General features: G+C 49.1%; 1 protein-coding gene across 4 annotated transcripts in view; it reads right to left on the reverse strand.

The window, feature by feature from the left end:
• Window positions 1–3,990: 3,990 nt before the first annotated feature.
• The window catches only part of MAPKAPK2 (mitogen-activated protein kinase-activated protein kinase 2), a 45,603-nt gene continuing 28,002 nt past the window's right edge, over window positions 3,991–21,591 (reverse strand). Inside the window, exons 2-10 of one of the 4 annotated variants that reach the window (XM_006922826.2) lie at window positions 9,224–9,363; window positions 8,970–9,034; window positions 8,606–8,685; window positions 7,973–8,099; window positions 7,285–7,360; window positions 6,784–6,908; window positions 6,400–6,485; window positions 6,202–6,282; window positions 3,991–5,638 (exon numbers count right to left, since the gene is read on the reverse strand). In XM_006922826.2, coding sequence (XP_006922888.1) covers window positions 5,495–5,638; window positions 6,202–6,282; window positions 6,400–6,485; window positions 6,784–6,908; window positions 7,285–7,360; window positions 7,973–8,099; window positions 8,606–8,685; window positions 8,970–9,034; window positions 9,224–9,363 — 924 coding nt within the window. In that variant the 3' untranslated portion in view covers window positions 3,991–5,494. Of the gene's footprint in view, window positions 5,639–6,201; window positions 6,283–6,399; window positions 6,486–6,732; window positions 6,909–7,284; window positions 7,361–7,972; window positions 8,100–8,605; window positions 8,686–8,960; window positions 9,035–9,223; window positions 9,364–21,591 lie in introns of all 4 variants that reach the window. The other 3 variants (XM_025040485.1, XM_015597881.1, XM_025040484.1) reach the window with 3 other exon arrangements.

Here is a 21,591-nt window from a genome sequence, read left to right on the forward strand (position 1 = left end):
CGACGGGGGTTAAAAGTCAAGCTGAAATGCTGAGCGGACAGCTGTTCAGACCAGAAGGCAAAAGAGGTGAACCGAGACTCAGATGAGGAAGACACTGGCCCCGGTGCGAAAACCTCCCCCATGCGGCTCCCTCATTTTCTACCATCACAACTGTCCTCAGACGCCAGGGCGAGGCTCCTCAGGGGCTCCCGGGTCTCGGCCACAGCCACCCCCCCCTTTTATGAGTGTTGATTCTCCCTGTCCTCCATCTGCTCCTCCAGAATGAGCCCCCTGAGGGACAGACCCACTTCTCACTCATCCACGGCACCCCAACATCCTGGACACTGGGCGTTGCACATAGTAGGTGCTCATGATGAGCTGAATGATACCATGACATCTTTACTCTTATAGGGAAGTCTTCTCAAAGAGCAGCTCTGGCCCAGGAGGCCAAAGCACCAACCAGCTCAAAGCGTGGCCCCAAGGAGCTCAGCCCGACCGCCGCACACCCACTAACAGCGCTTCCACGTCTCCAGGTCCTGCCGTAGCCGCACGTAAGCCTCACGTGTCCGGGCTAGGGGAGGACCGATGTCATCCTCAGCTTCGTCCAGAGGGTGCAGCCCCAGGGCACGCTTCTTTCGACTCACTCATCTCTCCAGTCTCAAAACCTCTAGGGCCCTAGGAAGCTCCCCTGGGCCACCTGGGCCTGGATGACACACCCCTCAGTGTCTGGAGCAGTTTCAATGGATTCAGACTACAAAGTGTGTCCATCCTGTGGATGTGGAGAAAGACAGGCCTCTCGCTGCCGAACCTGTGTTTCATATCTCACTAGTCAGGGACCGAACAGGAATTAGGTCTTACACTTGTCTTTCCCAAGGCGTGAGGAATACGCTAAGTGCCTGGGTATTTAGTGAGTTTGTTGGGTGGTCTCTTCATGCTGGTCTGATTGAGTGCAGGAGAGAGCTAGATAAATGTACCAAATGTCCCCCTAGAGCTGGAAACTGGTGTCTCTTCCAAATGAGTGGTTACTCCCAAACTCAGCTAGACTCCCCGCAGGGTGGCTGGGGACCCCAAACTTGGGCTTCAAGAGACAGAGCCAGGGAGGGGCTACATTTCCAGGGCTGAGGGCGCACCCCAAAGCCTCCTCCGTCCCCACTCTGGCCCACCTGGGGATGCCCAGCGGGTTTGTTTACATTCACCAGTGGATGGGACAGCCACTTTCCCCAGCCTCGCCAGCCCCGCCTGCCTCCCTTGAATACCTGAATTTCCTTCACACCCTGAGCAGGCCGATCTACCCACTGCACCCACTTGTAATTCACAGCCCTCCGCATTTCCTGTCACCAACCCAGCCAAAGGAAAACCCCAAATTTACTGTTATTGTTTACCAACCCAACTGCCTCCTCAGCCCAAGACTCAGAGACATGCTCCTCAAGCTGAGGGCAGCAGCACAGACCCACCCTGGACCACTGCCCCCCTCCAAACCTGGGGTTCCCTGGGCAGGGCAAGACACCTGAGTGTGGAACTTCTATAGTGATAAAGGCCACTGGCAAAGTACAAAGAATTTTAACCATCTCCTTGAATTCCTCGCAATAGCGACAGGGCATAGGAATGTCGCTCCCATTCCGCAGAAAAGGAAACAGCTCTACTCAGGGGGAGGAATCCAGTCTCCACTCCTCCCCCACCCTGCCCCCATCCTTATCAACACGCCTGCAGTGTGTTTCCTTAAGGAACTCCAAATGTGGAAGCAGGAGATACGTCATTCACTTCTGCTTAGTTGTAAGGCCTACGAGAGTTATTTTCTCCTCTGAGGCTGTTTCCTCCGAGGCGAGGCTGACTACCTTGGAGGTGAAGAGATCAAGAAGAATAATGCTGCACGGGTATCCGTTCTCAGCAGGTGCCTACAAGTGTCCATAAGCCCTGTCTACGTCTCACACCACTTAAGGGTGTTTGAGAATCATTTCCTGGCGCCCCTACAGTCATGCAAGCCAGCATCTGCCTTTAGGTACAAAAGTTCCATCTCCATCCCATCTGGGGGTTTAGCAGAAAGAGGTTAAATTCACCCTAGAGAAAGGGCATCATAGGGCCAGCCAGCACATAAGGTCAGGGCATGGGAGAGAGTGGAAAAGCATGGCCAGGCCCCACTGGCCCAGCTGGGCCCTCCTGGCCCCTCGCCACAGCCATCTTCTCTGAACGCCAGCTCCGGGCTGATTCTCACAGGCCACAAAAGTGTCCTGAGCTGGGCTGACCCAGACAGAGGAGGAAGCAAAACACAGCATCAAAGTGTGGGGCAGGAGGATGAGAAGGCTGGGAGACAGGCCTCTGTGGCAGAGCAGTGACACACACAGGCCCATATCCTAATCCCTGGACCTGTGAACATGTTACCTTACTTGGCAAAAGGGACTCTGCAGATGAGATTAAAGTGAAGGACCTCCTGCATTACCTGAGTACGTCCAATCTAATCACATCGGTCCTTAGGAGCTGAGACTCCTTCCTGGTGAGGTCAGAGAGAAATGGCAGCAAGAGGGTCAGAGAGACGCAGTGTTGCTGGCTTTGAAGATGGAGGAAGAAGGCCACAAGCCAAGGCCTGAAGAAGCCTCCAAAGCTGGAAGAAGCAAGGCAACGGAATCTCCTAGGCTCCAAAAGGAATGCAGCTCTGCTGAGGCCTGGATTTTAGCCCAGTGAGACCTCATGACCTACAGAACTATAAGATACTAAATTTGCGTTGTTCTAAATCACAAAATGTATTATGGCAGCAACAGAAAATATGGCCTCCGAAGACTAGAGTGCTGACAATTCCCTTCACCTTTCTCTCACCTGATTCCCTACTTACTAATCTTATTTCCTCTGCCCTAAGTTATCACTTCTGACACCTTCATAAGCTCAGACAACTAGATTTCTCTGAAAGCAAAGCCTCATGCTGGTTCATCCAAAAAGTGGTTTCGAAGTGATAGGTAGAGTTTCAAAATAGGAACGAACCATAGCGATCCATTCAGGAGTTATAAAGGGGAGGTCATGGGGCCACCAGGGGCCACGCTGCCTGTACCCATGAGCCTGAGCGGAGGGGACGTGAGCCGACTGATGACTGAATGGATGAGGAGGCCTCTCCTCCAGAAGGGAGACGGGGTCTGAGGGAAGAGACACCCAGGCCTGGGATCTCAAGTCCTAGTCCAAACCAGTTAGCCGTTTGGCCTCTGGCACATTCCTTTACTCTCTCCACTGGTTTCCTCATTCACCAAACAGGGATAACCGCCCTGCCTCACCTGTCTCCCCGACAGCTCTGAGGATCACGTGAGAAAATGTGAAATTATCTAGGATGCACCATTTTACCATCTGGCGGGGAGAACAGTGGAGTCAGTAGATCAATTTCTACCTTAGGCCCTACTGCAAACCAGGTCATCATGGGGCAAATATCCCACTCTGGGCCTCAGTCTTTTCATCTGTGAGTGGAGGGGAATGGGTCCCATGAACCCTGAGGCCTCTTCCAGCTCTGATGTATTTTGGTTTCTGCCTGGCCCCTATCGCCCCCTCGTGGAACTTTCAGGAACTACACCAACCTGCTCCCCAGGTCTCTTTCCCAAGATTTGAACCACACCACCACCACCCTCTTCTCCTTGGACCCCCCAAGCCAGCTGGTCCCGCCAGGCCGAGGGTGCCAATGTCTGGCTATGGCTGAATAGGTCAAAGAATCATAAGCGCCTTGGCTCCTGGTTCAGTATTTGGCAAAAGGGCGTGTGCTCCTTCGCCCTCACTGGTGCCCCCGCCTGCTTAAAGGAGAACGGCAGTGATGGGCGGGCACCAGGCCTGACCCAGCCAGCCCTGGACAGGGCGACAGGGCGACAGGGCGACAGGGCAGGCGCCGGCTCCCGGTCACCCCGGAGGCCCTGCCCTCCTCTCCTCCCCTTTCCCAGGACGCGCAGCCTCTGCCCTCCCGACACACACGACGGCTCTCCACGCGTGGGAATGGGAGAGGTAGGAGGGTCAAGGGTCTGAGCCCCATGAAGGAAGAGAAAGAACTTTCAACTATTAAATCTGTTTAGTAAAGACAATTTCGCTCATACAAAACAACAAGTTTACAACAATCTGAGTGCTGGACACACCATTAGACACGGGAGGTGCTACAGGCACTCAGAGCCCTTCCTCCACGCCAGAGGAGCCCCTGGGTGCCCCTCGCCACCCTGCCCTGAGGGAGATGAAAGCTGGAGTATCACTGCCACTCCCGCCCCAAAGAGACCATGGCACAGAGGACCTCTCCTCATGCTGCTCCCCGGCAATACTGGGGGACCCCCCCTCCCCTCACTTGCCTGGACACATGAAGCCAAGTTGTTTGCGGAGGGGAGGGGGTTGAAGTGGCTAATGGGGAAGGGGCAGAGTCGGGACATCTTTGGTACGAAGACCGCCCCCACCCACCCACTAAGCCACACAATGGACAATGCGGGCGGACCACAGAAGTGGTGCTGCCCTGGTCCAGGGGGGGTAGCTGGCTGACGCCCCCAGGGCCAAGGCACAACGCAGAAGCTCTGTGCCACTTATAAACTGCCCAGGCTCATCCACATGAGCTGAAAGGAGGCCTGAGAAATGGCTAAAAATGTAAGAAAAAATAAGAATGGGTTAATAATGGCAGGAAGGGGAAGTAGAAGTTACTTGATAGATCAGCGCCTCAGAGGACGAGGAAGCACTAAGTGGGGAGTCAGGGTCCTAGGGGCAGAGGGTCCAGTCTCCCTGACTGTGGGCCAGTGCCCAAGTCACTCCTCTCCACCTCTCGAAACCACTACCAGAGGCAGGCCATGGAGGGCCCGGCTCAGAGTCTAGACAGGCTTCCAGGCAGGCACTGTGGCAGGCTCGACGAGGGCAGAGTCGGCCAAAGGTAGAAGGGCCTCTCTCTCTGCAGCCCTGCCTGCCCCTGGCCCCACAAATGCACAGTCCCAGGCACACGTCACAGGTGCGTGTGCGCACACGCACACACACACACACACACACACCGCACTCACTCCTATCCATCTGGCACACTGGTGATGCCTGAGGGCTCCGGCAGGGGAGGCAGGTGGCATCCTGGCCTCAGCCCTCCATGGCCTTGAGCTCTCAGAACGCTTCAGCCAGAGGCAGCCTCAGGCTGTAGTGGGAAAATGGGCAGATGGGATGAAATGGGGACACTCCCTACAACAGTTTCCACAAACATCCTTTAACAAGAGGAAGGGCTTTGGGCGGGGAAGAAGAGTGGGGAAAGAACAATAAAAGAAGTTTCATAAAAGTTCTAAGTCAAATTACTGATAAAACTGCAAAATGAGCACAGGTTCAAGAGCATCTTGCTCCTTTCTCTCCACATCCTCCCGACCTCCCAGCCTCTCCCTCTCTGGGGCGGCCAGAATCCAAGGCAGAATTCAACCTCTCACGAGGCTCTGGGTCCATGCAGCCGAGGAGGGGAGGCAGCAGTGGACAGTCTGTGTCTCTTCATTTAAAAAATATATTCAGGGTGAGAGTTATTGCTTGTCCTCCAGTGGAGCAGGATGGGCTGAGCGGCTCAGTGAGCCAGGGCCGCGGTTTCCAGGGCCCGAGCTTTCTTCCGCCTCTTCAGAAGCAGAGGGTTGGACGCATCTTCAATCTTTTTTATCTTGATCTGCTCGTAGTCGACACGCATTGTGGCCAAGGCACTGGTCATCTCCTCCTGGGGGGAAGAGGGTTACACCAAGAGACGTGAGAGCACAGCAAGGGCCGGATGGCCGAGGGGAGAGCAGAAAGAAGGAGGCGGCTGGCGAGTGGGTCTCGGGCTGACAGCAGCCGCAGCACCGAGCTCGGTCGGCAGAGCCCGGCCGGCGCTGCCTCCACTCCAGCGACCCCACGGGAAGGCAGAGAGTCAGGAGACCTGGCTTCTGGTCTGCCCCAGCCAGGTACTAGCTGTGTGACCTTCAACAGGTCACTCCCCTTCTCTGGGCCTCAGTTTTCTCATCTGCAAAATGAAGAGATAGCACCAGGTGGCCTCTCAGGTTGCCTGAGAGACTCGGGGAGTAGAGAGGTTGTAGGAAACAGCCAAGTCGAGTTTAGACCGAAACAGAATCCTCTGCCCTAAATGGTCAGGGAAGAGGCTCGGAGTCGCTGTTCTTGTTCTAACAGACATTTTCTGGGGTGAGAAAATGCAGAACTAAACCCTCCCCGGCCAGCACTATCATGTAACCTGGGCGTCCCCATGAGCTGCCTCCCCAAGCCCTGCTTGGCCAGGGGGTCCCTCACCTTGACGTCCTCCCACCGCTCCTTATCTTCCTTCAGGACCCGGCTGGTGTGCAGTGGGGTTTGAGGGACCTTCGTTGATTGCTGAGGGGAGAGAAAAAGGGTCCAAGTGGAAACCTGGGCAGGGCAGAGTCCTGGCTAAGCCCTCGTCCCAAGGGACAGTCCCCCAGGGCCAAGGTGTCTCCAACCTGCCAGGCTTACCATGATCCAAGGGTGGTTCATAAACTCTGTGATGGTCATTCTCTGAGTGGGCTCTGTTTTCAGCAGGTTCCTGATGAGCATCTTCACTGTGGGGTGGGGCAGGGGACAGAGACAGCTCAGGGGCCACTCTCTGTCTCCTGCTCCTTCCCACACTTTTCAGGGAGAAACCAGGGGCGGGGGCTGAGTGTCACATGGGGGCCAACTGCCCAAGGAGCCACCCAGAGGACCATCACGCTGCCCCACCTGACAGACCCTTCATACAGGCAGCACATAACCGGCTGGTACGGCCAGACCCGTGGCTCACCACTGACATGAGACGATGCCCACACACACCTGCACGTGTGCACAGCAACACGCACGGACATGCACACATGGGCTCCGTACCTTCCTCTGATACTTCTGACCATTCTGGGTTGGGAAATTCATACTGGCCCATTCGGATGCGACTCTTCATGCCCGGAGAGATGGCAAGGCCATGGTTGGAATAGAAGGGTGGGTACCCACACAGCCTGAGCCGAGGGGAAGCAGGAAGAGAGGGGCAGAGCTGGTGTTATTTAAGGGCCCTGCACCAGGAATAAGGTGAAAAACAGACTTCTTCTTGTAAAGGTCACAGAGAAATTGGGGTTCGTTGATTCAAGGAGAGGGCCCAGAAATCCAACAAACCAAATATCTAAAGTCCACATTTTCCTGCCCATTAGCTAGTTTATACCCGCAACTTAGCTATGAGAACCTGCTAAGCACTGAGAGAAGGGGACATGCAGGGGACTCCCAGGGACTGCCCCATCCAGAAGAGGAATGCTAACCTCTGCTTCTTCCTCTCGGCCGGGAGAGGCAGACACCTCCTCCCAACCCCCTCCCTCGCCGGTCCCACCCCAGCACACTCACAGGATGTACATGATGACACCCAAGGACCACATGTCACAGGACTTGTCATACTTCTCTGGGCCCAGCACTTCTGGAGCTGCAAACCAAAGGTCAACGTGGATGGGTCCGGCCCTCAGAACACTGTGATCCATCCCAGTTTCTCTAGAGATGACGCCCCCATTCCGACCCTTTGGACTATCATGACGGGACCGTGGCTGGGGGTGGGAGCAGAACAGCCGTAATCCAGCCCAGGGTGGGACGGGGGAGAGCACGACCATCCTCCCAGAGGAATCCAAGGGCTAGAATCTTAAGACGAAACAACTTTGAACTGCAAGAGCCTCTCGGACCTACAATGTTCATTCAATTGGACACACACATTCCGAAAGTGTATCCTGCACCATAGCTGGGCCAGCAGAGCCAAATCTGTGTCTCGACTCCACTGAGAATCAGGCGGAAAGGACAGCTCTTCTCGGGAAAGTGCCCACGTGTGTAAAATCGTGCCCGCTATCTCAGGCAGACAACTTTCTGGGACGCCTCAATCCCAGCCTAACTCTGATGAGCCCCACTTCGGGCCAGGCTGCAGCAGAACCAGAGCCAGGAAGAACTTGAGGACAGGAGTCTCCTAGGACCTGTGGCTCTGAGACCAGCAAGAGGAGGGTTTGCGAAAAGCTCTGGGGAAGGACGAGCCCATGGGCCTCCTCGTACTCACCCACGTAGTACGGTGTATAACAAGGAGTGGTCAGCGAGTTGTGGCTGGTGGTTTCCTTGGCAAAGCCAAAATCAGTGAGTTTCAGAATGGCGTTGGGCCTTTTAGAGGTGTACAAGAGATTTTCAGGCTACAGAAAGGGGGACAGAGAAATAACAACCCTGTGAATCTGTGAGGGGCCCCGAGAAATCAAAAGGCTAAACCCTCCTTCCTTCCTCAGACAACAACACTGTCCAGCCCCTGTGATCCACACACTGTAAGCGATGTTGGCTAAATGTGACCAGCTCCCTGTCTCCCGAGAGCTCATGGTGCACTTGGAGATAAGAGACTAATGCAGAGAACCAGCACCAAATACCACAGGGACAGAGAAACCAAAAGTGTGACTGTGTGGTACTGACTCAGAGGACCACCAAGCTGGGCACGGTCACAGAGGCTTCACTACTGAGTTCTGGGGTTTGGCCAGAGAGGGCAGGGCCCCCAGAGCGAAGAATGGCACCCCGCGCCACTCCGCCCCCAGGAACCAGGCAGCAAGGATGCAGGACAACTCTGGCAACCTTCCCAGGGTCGCTATGACCCCGGGGCCCTCTGCAGCACCTCAGGCGAGGTGGTCCGGGGGACATGATGAACAGCTGGTACCTTGACATCCCGATGAGCAATGTTGATTGAGTGCAAATACTGGATAGCCTCACCGATGCTCTTCATGATTTCTGATGCTTCTGTAGAGAAGAGAGAAGATGGGAGAGAAAAAGAAAGTCACCAGATGTGTCATTAGGTTTGAAAACCCAATACACTGATTCCTCCCCCATGCAGCCTAAGGCTCCCTCCATCCACCACCCACCCCAGAAACCAAGGCATAAGGAGCCACTCTGGCTCAGCCGAGGACGCTGGGGGAGACAGCAGGCCTCAGGTCTCTCACGATGGCAGGCACTGCAGAGGGTCCCCTTCAGACACCTCTCTGCCCTGCCTCCCCAAGGCCTGTCCCACAATAGACCTTTTCTACCTCTTTCTGTGAACGCTTGGTCTCCTCGGTCCTGGATTCGGCTAAAGAGTTCTCCACCATCCAAACTGAAACAAAGCCACAGTTAGATCTGGGGAACACAACAGCCTGCCAACACTCTCCACTGTTCCCCACAAAAAAATCAAGCATTTACATTTTAAGCTTCAGGCACATCTGGGCAGTCCTCAGAAGGTGAGGGGCCTGGGCAAGGAGTAGGGAAAAGCTGAGCCAAGAACAGAATAGGTAAGGCTACTTACCACTCCATGACGATCAGCAGGCACTTCCTCCCCGCATACAGGTTCTCATAAACATCCACGATCCGCACGATGTGTGGACACTGGGAGGCCCGCCAGTGCAGCTCCACCTCGCGCCGGGCCTTCGGGCAGTCCTGAAGCATCTGCAAGGCAACAGCCTCCTGAATAACTGCAGTCTCCACAAGGGCCCGCTGCCCGCTGCCCCACGTGGGCCTATTCCAAAGTCCTGGCCCACAAGCCTGACGACATCCCCACTGATCCACCACGAACTCCTCACTACTGCTGGCCCTCTACAAGCCCCCTGGCATCTTCCCTAGCATCTCCTTCTCCTAAATGCTGACTTACAGCTTTACAGCTCCCTTATCTGCTTTAAAAGAAACCTCAATATGACCCTTCGTGGGGCCTTGACAGCTATCCTGAGATCAGCCCTTGACTAGTTCCAGCTAAGGGCATGAAGTCCATTCGAGAAAGCAGGCAGCAGTTGGGCACTGGAAGGCAGGGGAAATGGAGGCATGGGAGAAAGACAGAAGAGGAACACCAATCCAACAATGGACGGGCCCAGAGAGAGAAGAGACTCAAGAACCTATAGGAAAAGGTACCTCCGCCATCCCTCAAACCCAGCACACCAAATCCCAAGCAACGGTCTTTCTACCTCTGAGGTTTACTTCATTCAACCAACAGATGGTCTCGGAGTCAGCCCGATGTAGTTCGAATCCTGGTTCTTACAAGGTTTGCGACCTTGAGCAAATTATTAACTCCGAGCCTCATTCATATCCCCTCCTCTTTTGTGGGCCAGGTGGCCAGGGGCATTAATGGAGCCTGGATCCCTCATGAGTCTCGGGGGCTGAATCTCGACTCAGGCCCTTTGCCAATAACTAGCTTGGGAACAAGCCTAAGACCCTATGTTAGCCACGAACTTTGTAGGAAATCTGCTGAGAGGCCTCTGAAAGGGAGCACAAGGACCATACACCACTCCTCCTGCATATGGCACCTGAGACTGTAACAGTCACCTTGGTACCATAAGGGGAAGGAGCCTAAGAGAATAAACCAACACACTGAGGAAGGGAACCAGGGTGATGGCAACTACCTGGATCTTGGCTGACATCACCAAGCATCCTTCATGAAGTTTTTTTGGTAAGAACCAAAAGCATCCTGATACATCCGTTGGTACCACAGGACAGATTTGTTGTAAAGATTAAATGAAATAATTCTGCCGAACACCTAGCAGAGTCCCTGGTGTGTGCTCAATAATAGTAGCTGTCAATCTCATTACAGAATGTCTTGCTAAGTGCACAGCACAGATGCCAAAATAATTAATACAAGGACTCTTACAGATTTACCAACTTTGTGGGAAGTCAAGATTAGCCCTATACAGCACACACCCCAACTGCCGTGGACATTAGAAGCGGGGGCTGTGAGGGACAGTCGGGCTGAGAAGTGAACACGCAGAACGGAAGGCCTCTAGGCAGGAAACCGGCAGGAACTGGGCTGAGATGGAGCGCAGCTGGCTGAGTGAGTGATGCAGCAGGGAGGGCTAAGAGACCTGCTGGAAAGTACATGAAGCTTCGTAAGTAAGATAAGATGGCCAGCATGGAGCCAGATTACAGAGGGCAGTGAAAGGCAAACATGGGACTTTCCAACAATAAAACTAGCATTCATTTATGCTGTGGCCCATGATATACTCGACTTTTTCTAACTGTACAACAGTTGCCATTTTACAGGATGAGGAAACCGAGGTTCAGAGAAGCAGTGTGTCCCAGGCTCAGAATCTGGGGAAAGGCAAAGCCAGAGTTGGAATCCAGGCCTGGTAGATTGCAAAGCCCAGCCTTTTCTACTATGCCACACAGCTTTTAGAGGAGTGGAGGCTGAGACTTGTCAGTCTCAGACCTACCGCCAATTGCATACTATCTTGGCAGAGGCAATCCCCAAACAGGCACCCTGTTAATTAATTCAGCCTCCTAGAGGGCAGACAGAAAGCAAGGTCCCCATGTGGTCACACTGCCACCTAGTGGCCTTCTGAGGGCACTGCACAGGTGCTGAGTTCTGCCCTGCTCAACTTCATTCATTTGGATAGACCAGGAAAAAAGTTTCTTTTCCTTCCCCAAGTTCTATGAGGAGTAGGAGGAGGAACTGACTAATTTCACATGCATGTAACTTAATTCCACAAGCATTTACTGAGCTCCTACTATGGGTCACATATTATGCTAGATGTCAAGATCAAATAGAAGGGTCCTGATCTGAAAGAATTCAGGCTAGGAGTGGCGGGGTAAATAAGGGAGATAGGCACATAGAAAATGTTTATAACTCACTAAGATAAAGTGCTGTAAGACTGGTAAGTTCAAAGTGTTCAGGAGCAAAAGTTCTCAGAGCAGCCAAACAGGAAAGACCTCTATCGCCCCCTACAGGCATGTAGGAACTGAGGCCCAGAAAGGAAGAAACAAAGTTGTCACATTAACTCAGAGGCAACATGAGGTTACGGATTTACAATCAGGAAAAACCACAGCCCAGGCCTGGAATTTTATCAATTTCTGGTTGCATAACCTTGGAAAGGTCTTTATCTTCCTTTTCCCATTTTATATCTATAGGTTGGGTGGCAAGGATAATACCTACCTGGCTCCCTCCCTTCTAAAGCCATTATAAGCAGCTAATGAAATAACAAACACCTCTAAGAGTACTTTGTTATTAGACAGACGCTCATCACTGAACTAGCAAGCTGCCATAGCACAGGAGTCTCTCCATCATGTCTGTGTTGAGGCTGGAGCATGTGATGCTGCCAGCACAGGTCACCAGCATAACTGTAGGCTGGGTTTCTGTCTGTAGCCTAGTGACCACCACCTGGGATCCAGCTCTATACTTGAACCAACCGGATCTGTAAGAAATGAGGATGCAACAAAGCCCAAATCCAAGTTCATGCCCCTCAGCCTCTCATGAACCCAGAGCACACACTCAAAGTTCTGTTTTGTTTTGTTTTGTTTTGCCTTAGACACTATAAGAGTGTCCAGCATCAGGCAAAAGAGAATTGCAGTCAGAAAGCCTGGGTTCACATTCCACCTCCAGGCTTATACACAATTCTTCATCTGGTAGAGGAGCCAGACAGACCTAGTACAACAAACCTGGCCTTGGGAAATACACATAATTCGCATCCTAGTTCTGAACTCCCCAGCTTGTATCAGGCAGGGAAGCCAATCTACATTTCTGGAAAAGGTTTTCTCATCTGTAAAACTGGATTCAATTTAACAAAATAAGCAAATTGGAAAGAGTAATATTTTTCAATTCTAAGAGAAACCTAATAAGAATTTCCCATGAAGACTGGTAATTGACATCCAGGCACATGTTTATCATAAGTCCACCTGGGATCCAGCTCTATACTTGAACCAACCGGATCTGTAAGAAATGAGGATGCAACAAAGCCCAAATCCAAGTTCATGCCCCTCAGCCTCTCATGAACCCAGAGCACACACTCAAAGTTCTGTTTTGTTTTGTTTTGTTTTGCCTTAGACACTATAAGAGTGTCCAGCATCAGGCAAAAGAGAATTGCAGTCAGAAAGCCTGGGTTCACATTCCACCTCCAGGCTTATACACAATTCTTCATCTGGTAGAGGAGCCAGACAGACCTAGTACAACAAACCTGGCCTTGGGAAATACACATAATTCGCATCCTAGTTCTGAACTCCCCAGCTTGTATCAGGCAGGGAAGCCAATCTACATTTCTGGAAAAGGTTTTCTCATCTGTAAAACTGGATTCAATTTAACAAAATAAGCAAATTGGAAAGAGTAATATTTTTCAATTCTAAGAGAAACCTAATAAGAATTTCCCATGAAGACTGGTAATTGACATCCAGGCACATGTTTATCATAAGTCCCTGAATGTATAGGAAAATCAATGCAAGCAATGACCACAAGACCTTCAAATCGGTCAGGCAGGCTGACTGAATTCATACAGCAGAGCCATGAAGAGCCAAAGAGGCTTTGTAGACAGCTGTGGTGTGCAGAGAGCCTGGAGAGAGGAACTCAAGAATGTGCTAATCTGGAGTACAGGGCTAAGTAAAGAACAGCCGGGGAGGTGCCTGAGTTCCATGCCAGAGAAGAGACGGGAGAGGAGAGAAAACAGGATTCCCAGGCTGCTGCCAGGGGCCACCAGCAGAGATGTGGGCAGGTTTAGCCAGAAGCCAAGAGGGTCACCTGGGAAAGGCCCCACATCTCCGGCATGGACAAGGACAGAGGAAGCCAAAGGCCCAGGACTACAGCTCCGAGGGTCTGAGTTTGAAGGAAGGGTCTTCTCACTAAAAAGTCACACAGGCTCTTAAGACAAGGAATGCCTGGAAGGGATTGTGAAATATTTTAAGCCCTGGAACAGATATTGTGCCTTTCCTACCCGCTCCAAGTTTGCATCTGAAATTCTCTTGCATGGTAGAAAAGATTAATTTTGGGATGTGCTAGACTGCAACGTAATAGGCGAGGCCAGTGTGGCATGGACCAGGGACCAGCCAACAGAGTCCACTGCTGGGGGGTCGTCTAGGGTGACAGTGGCAATAAGGAAAACATGGGAGCTCTCCCAAAATACTGTTCCATGCCTCTCTCTGCCTTTGCCAGAACCTGGAGGGAAGCAGGATGGAACCTAAATTCTATCTGTTCATGGTCACCCTTATCTCCCTCCACCAAATCTGCCATCATGAGGCACATGAGAAGACTCCAGAGTAGTCAGCATCCGAAGCCTGGCCAAACCAGAGAAAAGGGAAGAACTAGAGCCTGGACCTGAAGACTTCGAACCAGCAAAACAGATATAAGGACAGGATAATGCCTTTTAATGCCTTTGTGCCTCAGTTTCCTATCTGTTAAACAGGATAATAACAGTACCTGTCTACATTAAATGAGTTAACACATGCACGTTATGTAAATTACTAAGTGGTACTTGGCACACAGCAAGCACCGCTGCATTAGTGTTTGCTATTATTATTCTGCCCCTACCTGTTAGAGTCCAACTGACGTGGGCAACTGAGATACCATTCCCACCCACCTCATTTAAGGTGTTATTAATAGCTCCAGGCACTAGGCAGAGAGGGGACCCAGAATGCTGGGAAGGAAGCAGGCTTTGGCATCCTAACCCTGAGTTCTACATCTTCCTCCCTACACCTAAACTGGACAGCTGTGGGCAAGACTGCAATGTAATGAGAGAGGAAGCCATCCCTTCCCAAGACAGACACGGTGCCAAGAGAGATGCGAAAGTCTGAATGAGGAGCTTAGTGTGTTGTCTGTCCGTGATGCACGTCGTTAAACAAGACAGCCTCTGTACTCCCAGCAGGAGGTCAAGTCACACACCATCCTCTAATCCGTGCCACAGGAAGGGGGCTGACCTGGATGCTTTTGCAAGTAGAATAAAAGAGGAGGGCTTGGGAAGAAGGGCTGCTGCTAGGGGCAAATTTGAGCAACCTCTTTAGCACAGAGCAGGTGGCAAGCAGCAGGCAGCCTAGGAACCAGACGAGTGAAGGGGAGCCTATGCCTCCAGGAGTGCTCTGTGCTACTTGAGTGCTATGTAGTTCAAGTGGGGACCCTCACACTCATCCTTACACCCAAGCCAGGAAGAAGCATCCTATCTTATAAATGACAAAACTCAGGCTCAGTGATGCTAAATGATTAATTTGAGGCCTTTCAGCCACTTGTCCATGGCAGGGCTGGAATTTGAACCCCATGCTCACTGCTCCCAAAGGCCCTTTTCCACCACCCATGGTAAGGCAAAGGGGACAAAATCTGCCCAAGACCGTCCATCATATCAACAGCCAAAAGTGGGACTGAAAATGTACATATGCCTTAAAGTGCAAACCCTTTGACCTTGAAATTCCAGTTTCAGAACTTTACCCTAAGCTACTAATTGTGTACGTGTGTGTGTGTGTGTGTGTATATCCCAATAGTTGTTTACCTTAACCAGAAGTGGCTAACAAGCTGAGTGCCCAGCAACAACAACAGAGATTTGTCTATACAATCAATAATCTTCAAAATGATGTTTTAGAAGAGCATTTAACGGAAAGTGGATTTTTAGGTGTGTCTATCAGCTTCTCAGTCACCATCATGTCAGTCGGTGACAGCGCTCTATTTTTTTCTTTTGCAGCACAAATCCCAACCTGTTGTTTCCTTAAATTTATTTATCAGAAAGTATCTGATAGTGAGTGGAAAGCAAGTTACAAAGCCTTATGTGCAGTACAGTGCTACGTGTATATTTATTTATATCTGCGTGCATGTATACATACCTACACGCAAATACGTATATACACACGCCGTGTACATATGTGTAGACACACATGGGAAATAGGGAGGCGACGCACAGCACAGGCAGTACTTGATCTCACCTTCCCAGAATGTCATCACTCTAGAGTGCCCAGTATGTGCCACACGCTGGTTTGGAAGGTACTGGGATGTAACACAAAACATAACAAATAAGGCCTGGGCCCCATGGGACTTCCATTTTAATGCATGAGGTACAAAATAAACAATTTAAAATGGTTTCATTGTGCACTGTGATTTGTGCTGCAGAGGACATAACTAGGTAGCTGCCATGGGAGCAGCAGTGGTGAAGAGGGGGACTCGCTCACCCAAATTAGAGAGCTGCTGAAAGGCTGGACAGATGTATCACGTGTCTTTCTTCATCTAGCCCAGCTCAGGGACATAAGAGATGACAAACAGACAGGTTTGGTTTGAATAACGGTTTTCCTCTACATCTATTGAAGGGCAGGGAGTATGCCCCACTCCGGAATTCAGGAAGGAGCAACTGGTGGTCCTCCCCTAGAAACTGATCTAAACATAAGTCTAACGGCTAATTTTTATAATCTTAGAAGGTCACCAAAACAAAAGAAACACAAGCACATCACTGAGGCTCCTCACGCTGGCAATCATTCCCAGACACTTGGCTGAGGGTAAAAGCCTCTAATTGTTACTTACTTTCACTACCCAAAACAAAGCTAAACCTTACAATGGGAAATTGAGTACCAAAAGCCTTAAAACAACCCAGCCATACCACCCAGAAGATGAGGGTGACCTTCCCTGTGGTCCCCACCTTCCCCCTCACAGGAGCTTCTTGGGGCAGCCACAGAGGACCGAGGTTCAAAACAAAGGGCAAGAGCCTTAAAAGGTCACAAGCCTTAAAAGTCACAGTTTTGACAATTTTAAAAAATATTTGCAACACACGATGGACAAAAGGCTAACTTAACTCTGGTAAATCAACTATAAAAGATTAACAATCCAAAATAAGAAGGAATGAAGAATAAGAACAGTTTAAAGACAAACAGATTGCCAAACAGAAGATGCTTCATGTAACTCATTTAAAAAAAAAAAAAAAAAAGTTTATAAAAACAATGGTAATGATTTCACCAGCATAGCAAAATTTCTTTAATGTTTGACCAAAACGTAACAAAATAAAACTCCTGGGTTTATGGAAAGATGTGAGGAGGAAAAGGCACTCTCTCATATAATCAGTAGGCATATAAACTAGCATATTTTTAGAGAATTTGGTCATGTCTATCAAAATTGTAAATGTTCAAACCTGGACCTAGTAACTACTCAGCTAGGAAATCACCCTACAAATGTGTTCCTAAAGCATTTTAATGGTAAAAAACCAGTAACAACCCAATGGAGCTGGTCAGATGAATGGCAGCAAACACATAGAGTATTATAGGGTCTTGTGACAGTGGGGCCAGGCCATCACCACTGCTACGGGGAGAAGCGGGTGTTACTGAACAGGCAGCAGACAAGGAACAGGATGCTGCTTTGGCTTCGTCGTTAATGTTCTGATTTTTTCATGGAACTGCATTAGCATTACATAACTAACTTTTAAAGTATAGTCAGACAAGAAGTGAACACACCAAAAGGTTAATTAGTGGTTAATTATTAATGGTAGTAAGATAGGTGACATTTTTCTCTTTTGTATGCTTTTTAAACTTCCAAAAATAAAGTGCCGAACAAAATGTAAAATGTAATCTCGTTTGGGCGTTTTTATTGTTGTTGTTTTGTTCATTTTTTAAGACAAAAGTGAGAAGATATATGGACTTGTGGGTAATGTTTCTAGAGAAATACACCATCCCTAAAAAATGTTAACAGTGCTGACTACCAGGGAGTAGGTACTAAAGAGAAGCTGGTATTTTTTACCCCCTTTTTCATTTTATATCTTTCTATCGTTTAAGTCTTTGCCATCTGCATGTTTGTTTGTTTTTTAATTAAGTCGAGGGGTTTAGAGTTAAAAGTGCAGTTTGCCTCAGTTCTTAACTTGACCCCTGGCCTGACAATGACACAGTTATATGTGCCCCAACCTTCCTGTTAAAGAAGGAGGTGAGCAGAGAAAGGGATCCCACACTGGCCACAGCAGGAAGGACCTAGTACAACTCTAAATACGAGGGCGCCTCAGTTGACACAGAGGCCTGGCATCTTCCTGGACAATATAACCAAGACCCCAAACTACCACCGCTGACCACTTCAGACTTACATGGATGTGAACGCCACACACAGCAGGGGTGTCAATCCCTCTAGAGTCTCGGGTAGGAAACTGAAAGACTGGAGAACGCAGATATTTCTGTTCCTTCTAGCAGATGATTATGACTTCGAAAGAGAAAGAGGAATTTTCATATATACTTCACCAACATGTGTCAGGTGCACTTTATACAGAGCAAATACGCTATCTGTGAAGCCGCCAAAGAGCTTTCAATCACTGACTCCATTTATAGGTGTGGCAACCAGGGCCCAGTGAAGTGCCCTGCCGGAGGCCGCATGGCTAGTAAGGAATAGAGGCGGCTCACACCCGATTCTGACTCTAACTCCAAGTTCTTTTTTTCCCCCACTATAAAGGAGGCTTTGACAAACAAACCCCGACCTTCTGATGCTGGTTTACTGTTGTCCTGTCTCGTTGCTCCTAAATGTCTCCCTTCCCCGCTCTGGTCACGGGTCTCTGCTCGTTACCCCTGTATCCACCAGGCCCAGCACAGAGCTCAGTATGGAAGCGCTGCAGTATATACCCTTACTGATTAAAAGGGCAGACTGTGTATCAGAACAACTCTACAGGCCGGGGCCTACGATGCCTACGATGGGACACCAGGCCCCTCTGCCTAAGGGCACTGGTAGATGGTGGTAAGAAACACTACACTCTCTAAGTTGGCTTTAAGCTAAAATTTGAGTGGCAAGAAGAAAAATGCCATATTCTTTGTGGTATCTATGCATGACTTTAAAAATCCACAGAAATGTACAAATTATCAAGAAAAATTAAGACGGAAGGAAGTCAGGAACACTGCTTCTGGCCAATGTTGCCTCCATCAACTTGACCCTGTGCAACTACAAAGCAGATTTAAATTTTTAATTGGAAGTAACAAATGCCATCTCATTGTCATCACCCCAGTTTAGTGGGATGAGATTCATGGCATGTGTACCTTAATCGACAGAGCTAATGAGAGGTAGAGGGAGTTGAGAAAGTGAAGAGGACAAAAGTCCTAGAAATCAAGAGGGCAGCACGCACAATACACACGTGTGCACACACGCGTACACACACATTTACACATCGCCCCGACAACAGTTCTGCAACTCCACTTGCCCAAGAGTGGAGGGCAGCCAAGTGAGGAGAGAAAGTAGAAGAACCAGAAGTTAAGTAATTATTGTGATGACACATGGGAGACTACATGGTCAGGCAGAAGATATGAAAAAAAAAAAAATGAAATCCTACCACTTACAACAACATGGATGGACCTAGAGGGTATTATGCTGAGTGAAATAAATAAGTCAGAGAAAGATAAATATCATATGATTTCACTTATGTGCAGAATCTAAGAAACAAAAAAAACAAACTAATCGAAAATAGTCTCACAAATACAGAGGACAATCTGGTGATGGCCAGAGGGGAGGAGGTTGTGGGGCTGAGAATAAGGAGTGAAGGGTTAAAGAAGTACAAATTAGTAGTTGATAGGTCACGGGGATGGGGAGCATGGCACAGGGAATGCAGTCACCATAATGTAATGGCTGGGTGGAGAGCCAGATGGGTGACAGAGTAATCGGGGGGATCATTTCATAAACTATATAAATGTCTAACCAATGTACTGTAAACTTGAAACTAATAATAAAAGAAAAAAAAGAAAGAAAGAAAAAAAATGTCCCAGACACAAGGCAGAGCTCATCACCCAACACAGACACAAGGACGTATGAGAGAGAGATCAGTCTTTTTCTGCTAAGAGCAGGGCACCTGATAAATTCCCATCTTGCCTGAAAGAGTTCACCTCTCATAACAGCCAAAGATGCAAGGAAGGGAACTACAATCCTAAACTCAATCCTGACTAGGAAGCAAAGTCTAGTAAATTATGTTAAAAAAAAACAAAAAACAAAAAAACATAAAAATAATTTTTAAAAATCTTAGTATAAACAATAACAACAACAAGAATACCATATTGAGAGGAAGTAACCTCATCATATTAGAGTTCAAAGGAAGGAAGAAGAAACCTGGGGACAAAAATTATTTAGCTTAGATTTCCAGAAAATCAATATTTAGATGTTGACACACATGAGCAGTACGAGCAGAGATCCCAATAAGGAAATGCATTTTGAAAGATATGGCCTGATCTGTAACAGGTGGATTCTGATCATCTAAAGAACAATAATCCCGAAAAAGAAACCAGAAGGAGACAGCCACAGATGGTAAGGCCACAGCACAGGCAGCTCTGATGAGTTCAGATTTTAAAGAATGTGTCTAAAGACATGAGCAACTGCCCATAACCAGGACAGACCCAAAAAGTTACTCATAAAGCAAAAGGAGCAGAGCTTGTGAAAATGCAAAAATTAAGAGTGTCTAAAACCTATACGCAAAGCTATGAGAAGAATTAGGGAGGAAGTGGGCCCCTCACGGGGACAGAGGCTGTAACCTACAAAAATACCAGAGAAGGGGGAATGGTCATCTGAGATAGATATGTTCCATCTTTTCTCTCAAAGAGAAGGCTCTTCAAGCTGGAACGAGCTCAACATGTACACACGCACACATTTCTTCACTCGCGCGCGCGCACTCGCGCGCTCTCGCTCGCTCGCTCTCTCTCTCTCTCTCTCTCTCTCTCTCTCTCTCTCTCTCTCTCTCTCTGTCTCCTTCTCTCCTTCCCTCCTTCCCTCCCTCCCTCCCTCCCTCATGGAACCTCAAATCCAAACAAGACCAGAAATCAACTTATAAGTGTCCAAGGATGATAAGTTAAAAGATGTCAATCTTAGACGAATCATATCCTGGATGCAGAAAGAATCTGCAGGTGATTCCAGAACCACTGTTGGTTCTGAGATGGGCAATGCCCTGCTTTTTTTGGCAGCAGGCATTCCCTCAGCACCCCCTGTGCTCCAGGCACCAGACTAAATACTAGGGGATCTAGGGAGTTCACAGTCTGGTCAATGAAACAGAAACAATATGTACGCATAATCGTTAATAAGAACTGCTCAATTTCACATCTGCCTCTCGCAAAACTCTAGAACAGATCATGACCTGGACCATAACAACCCGGTCTGAGTTCCCTGAGAAGCCATGCAAACTAGTCTGATTACCGTTTTTATCAGTTATTAAATTATAGACCAACGGTCAGATACATGGAGCCCTGATTTCTATAAAGTATACAAAGTCTCCTGCCAGACCTTTGAGATAACAAAGAAAGAAGGCACAGCAAGATGACGAAGCATTTCGATAATATTTGCAATGGTTATAAACGACCAATAATAAAGTGTTATTTAATGCATCTAGGACAGGCTGAACATGTACCAGACTGAACTCACTGACCGCTCTCACTTGCTCCACAGCCTCAGTTAATGACAATGACATCACCAGGCTCCCAGGTAAAGATCTCGAAGTAGCCATCTTCAGCCTCTCTCCATCTCTCACCCACAGATGCAATGCAATTCTGTCTCGGAAAGATCTCTCGAATCCATTTTCCCTTTTCCAAGCTTGCTGCTGTTTGCTTGGTTCCCTTTTCTCTTGTGTGCTTTCTAACTGGATTCGACAGCAGACTGAATCAGTTTTAATACATCTTGTGTCAACCGCTGAAAGGCAAATCTGAGTAGAACATTTTCTTCTTTAAACATGTGCACTGGCTAACAGAATAAAACTCAGATTCCTTAACTTGGTCTTTCCTAGCCCCTACTCATAATATCTCTTCCCTCACCTCCCAACACATACCCTCTACTTAAGCTACTCAACTTCAGTGTCCTCAAACAAGCCACGCCTTTGCATCCTTCAAGCACCAGTGCAATGTCACCTCTTCTGTGAAGCCTCCCTGACGACTTCCAGAAGAGTCAGCCCCCTCCACTCTGTTTCCATAAGACTCTTGTTAAACTCCTACTTCAGCACTCGCTGTTATCACTTACATGACTGTTCCTTCTCCTGCTGA

The sequence above is a fragment of the Pteropus alecto genome, unplaced genomic scaffold, assembly GCF_000325575.1.
Source record: "Pteropus alecto unplaced genomic scaffold, ASM32557v1 scaffold359, whole genome shotgun sequence".
NCBI classification, from domain to species: domain Eukaryota; kingdom Metazoa; phylum Chordata; class Mammalia; order Chiroptera; family Pteropodidae; genus Pteropus; species Pteropus alecto.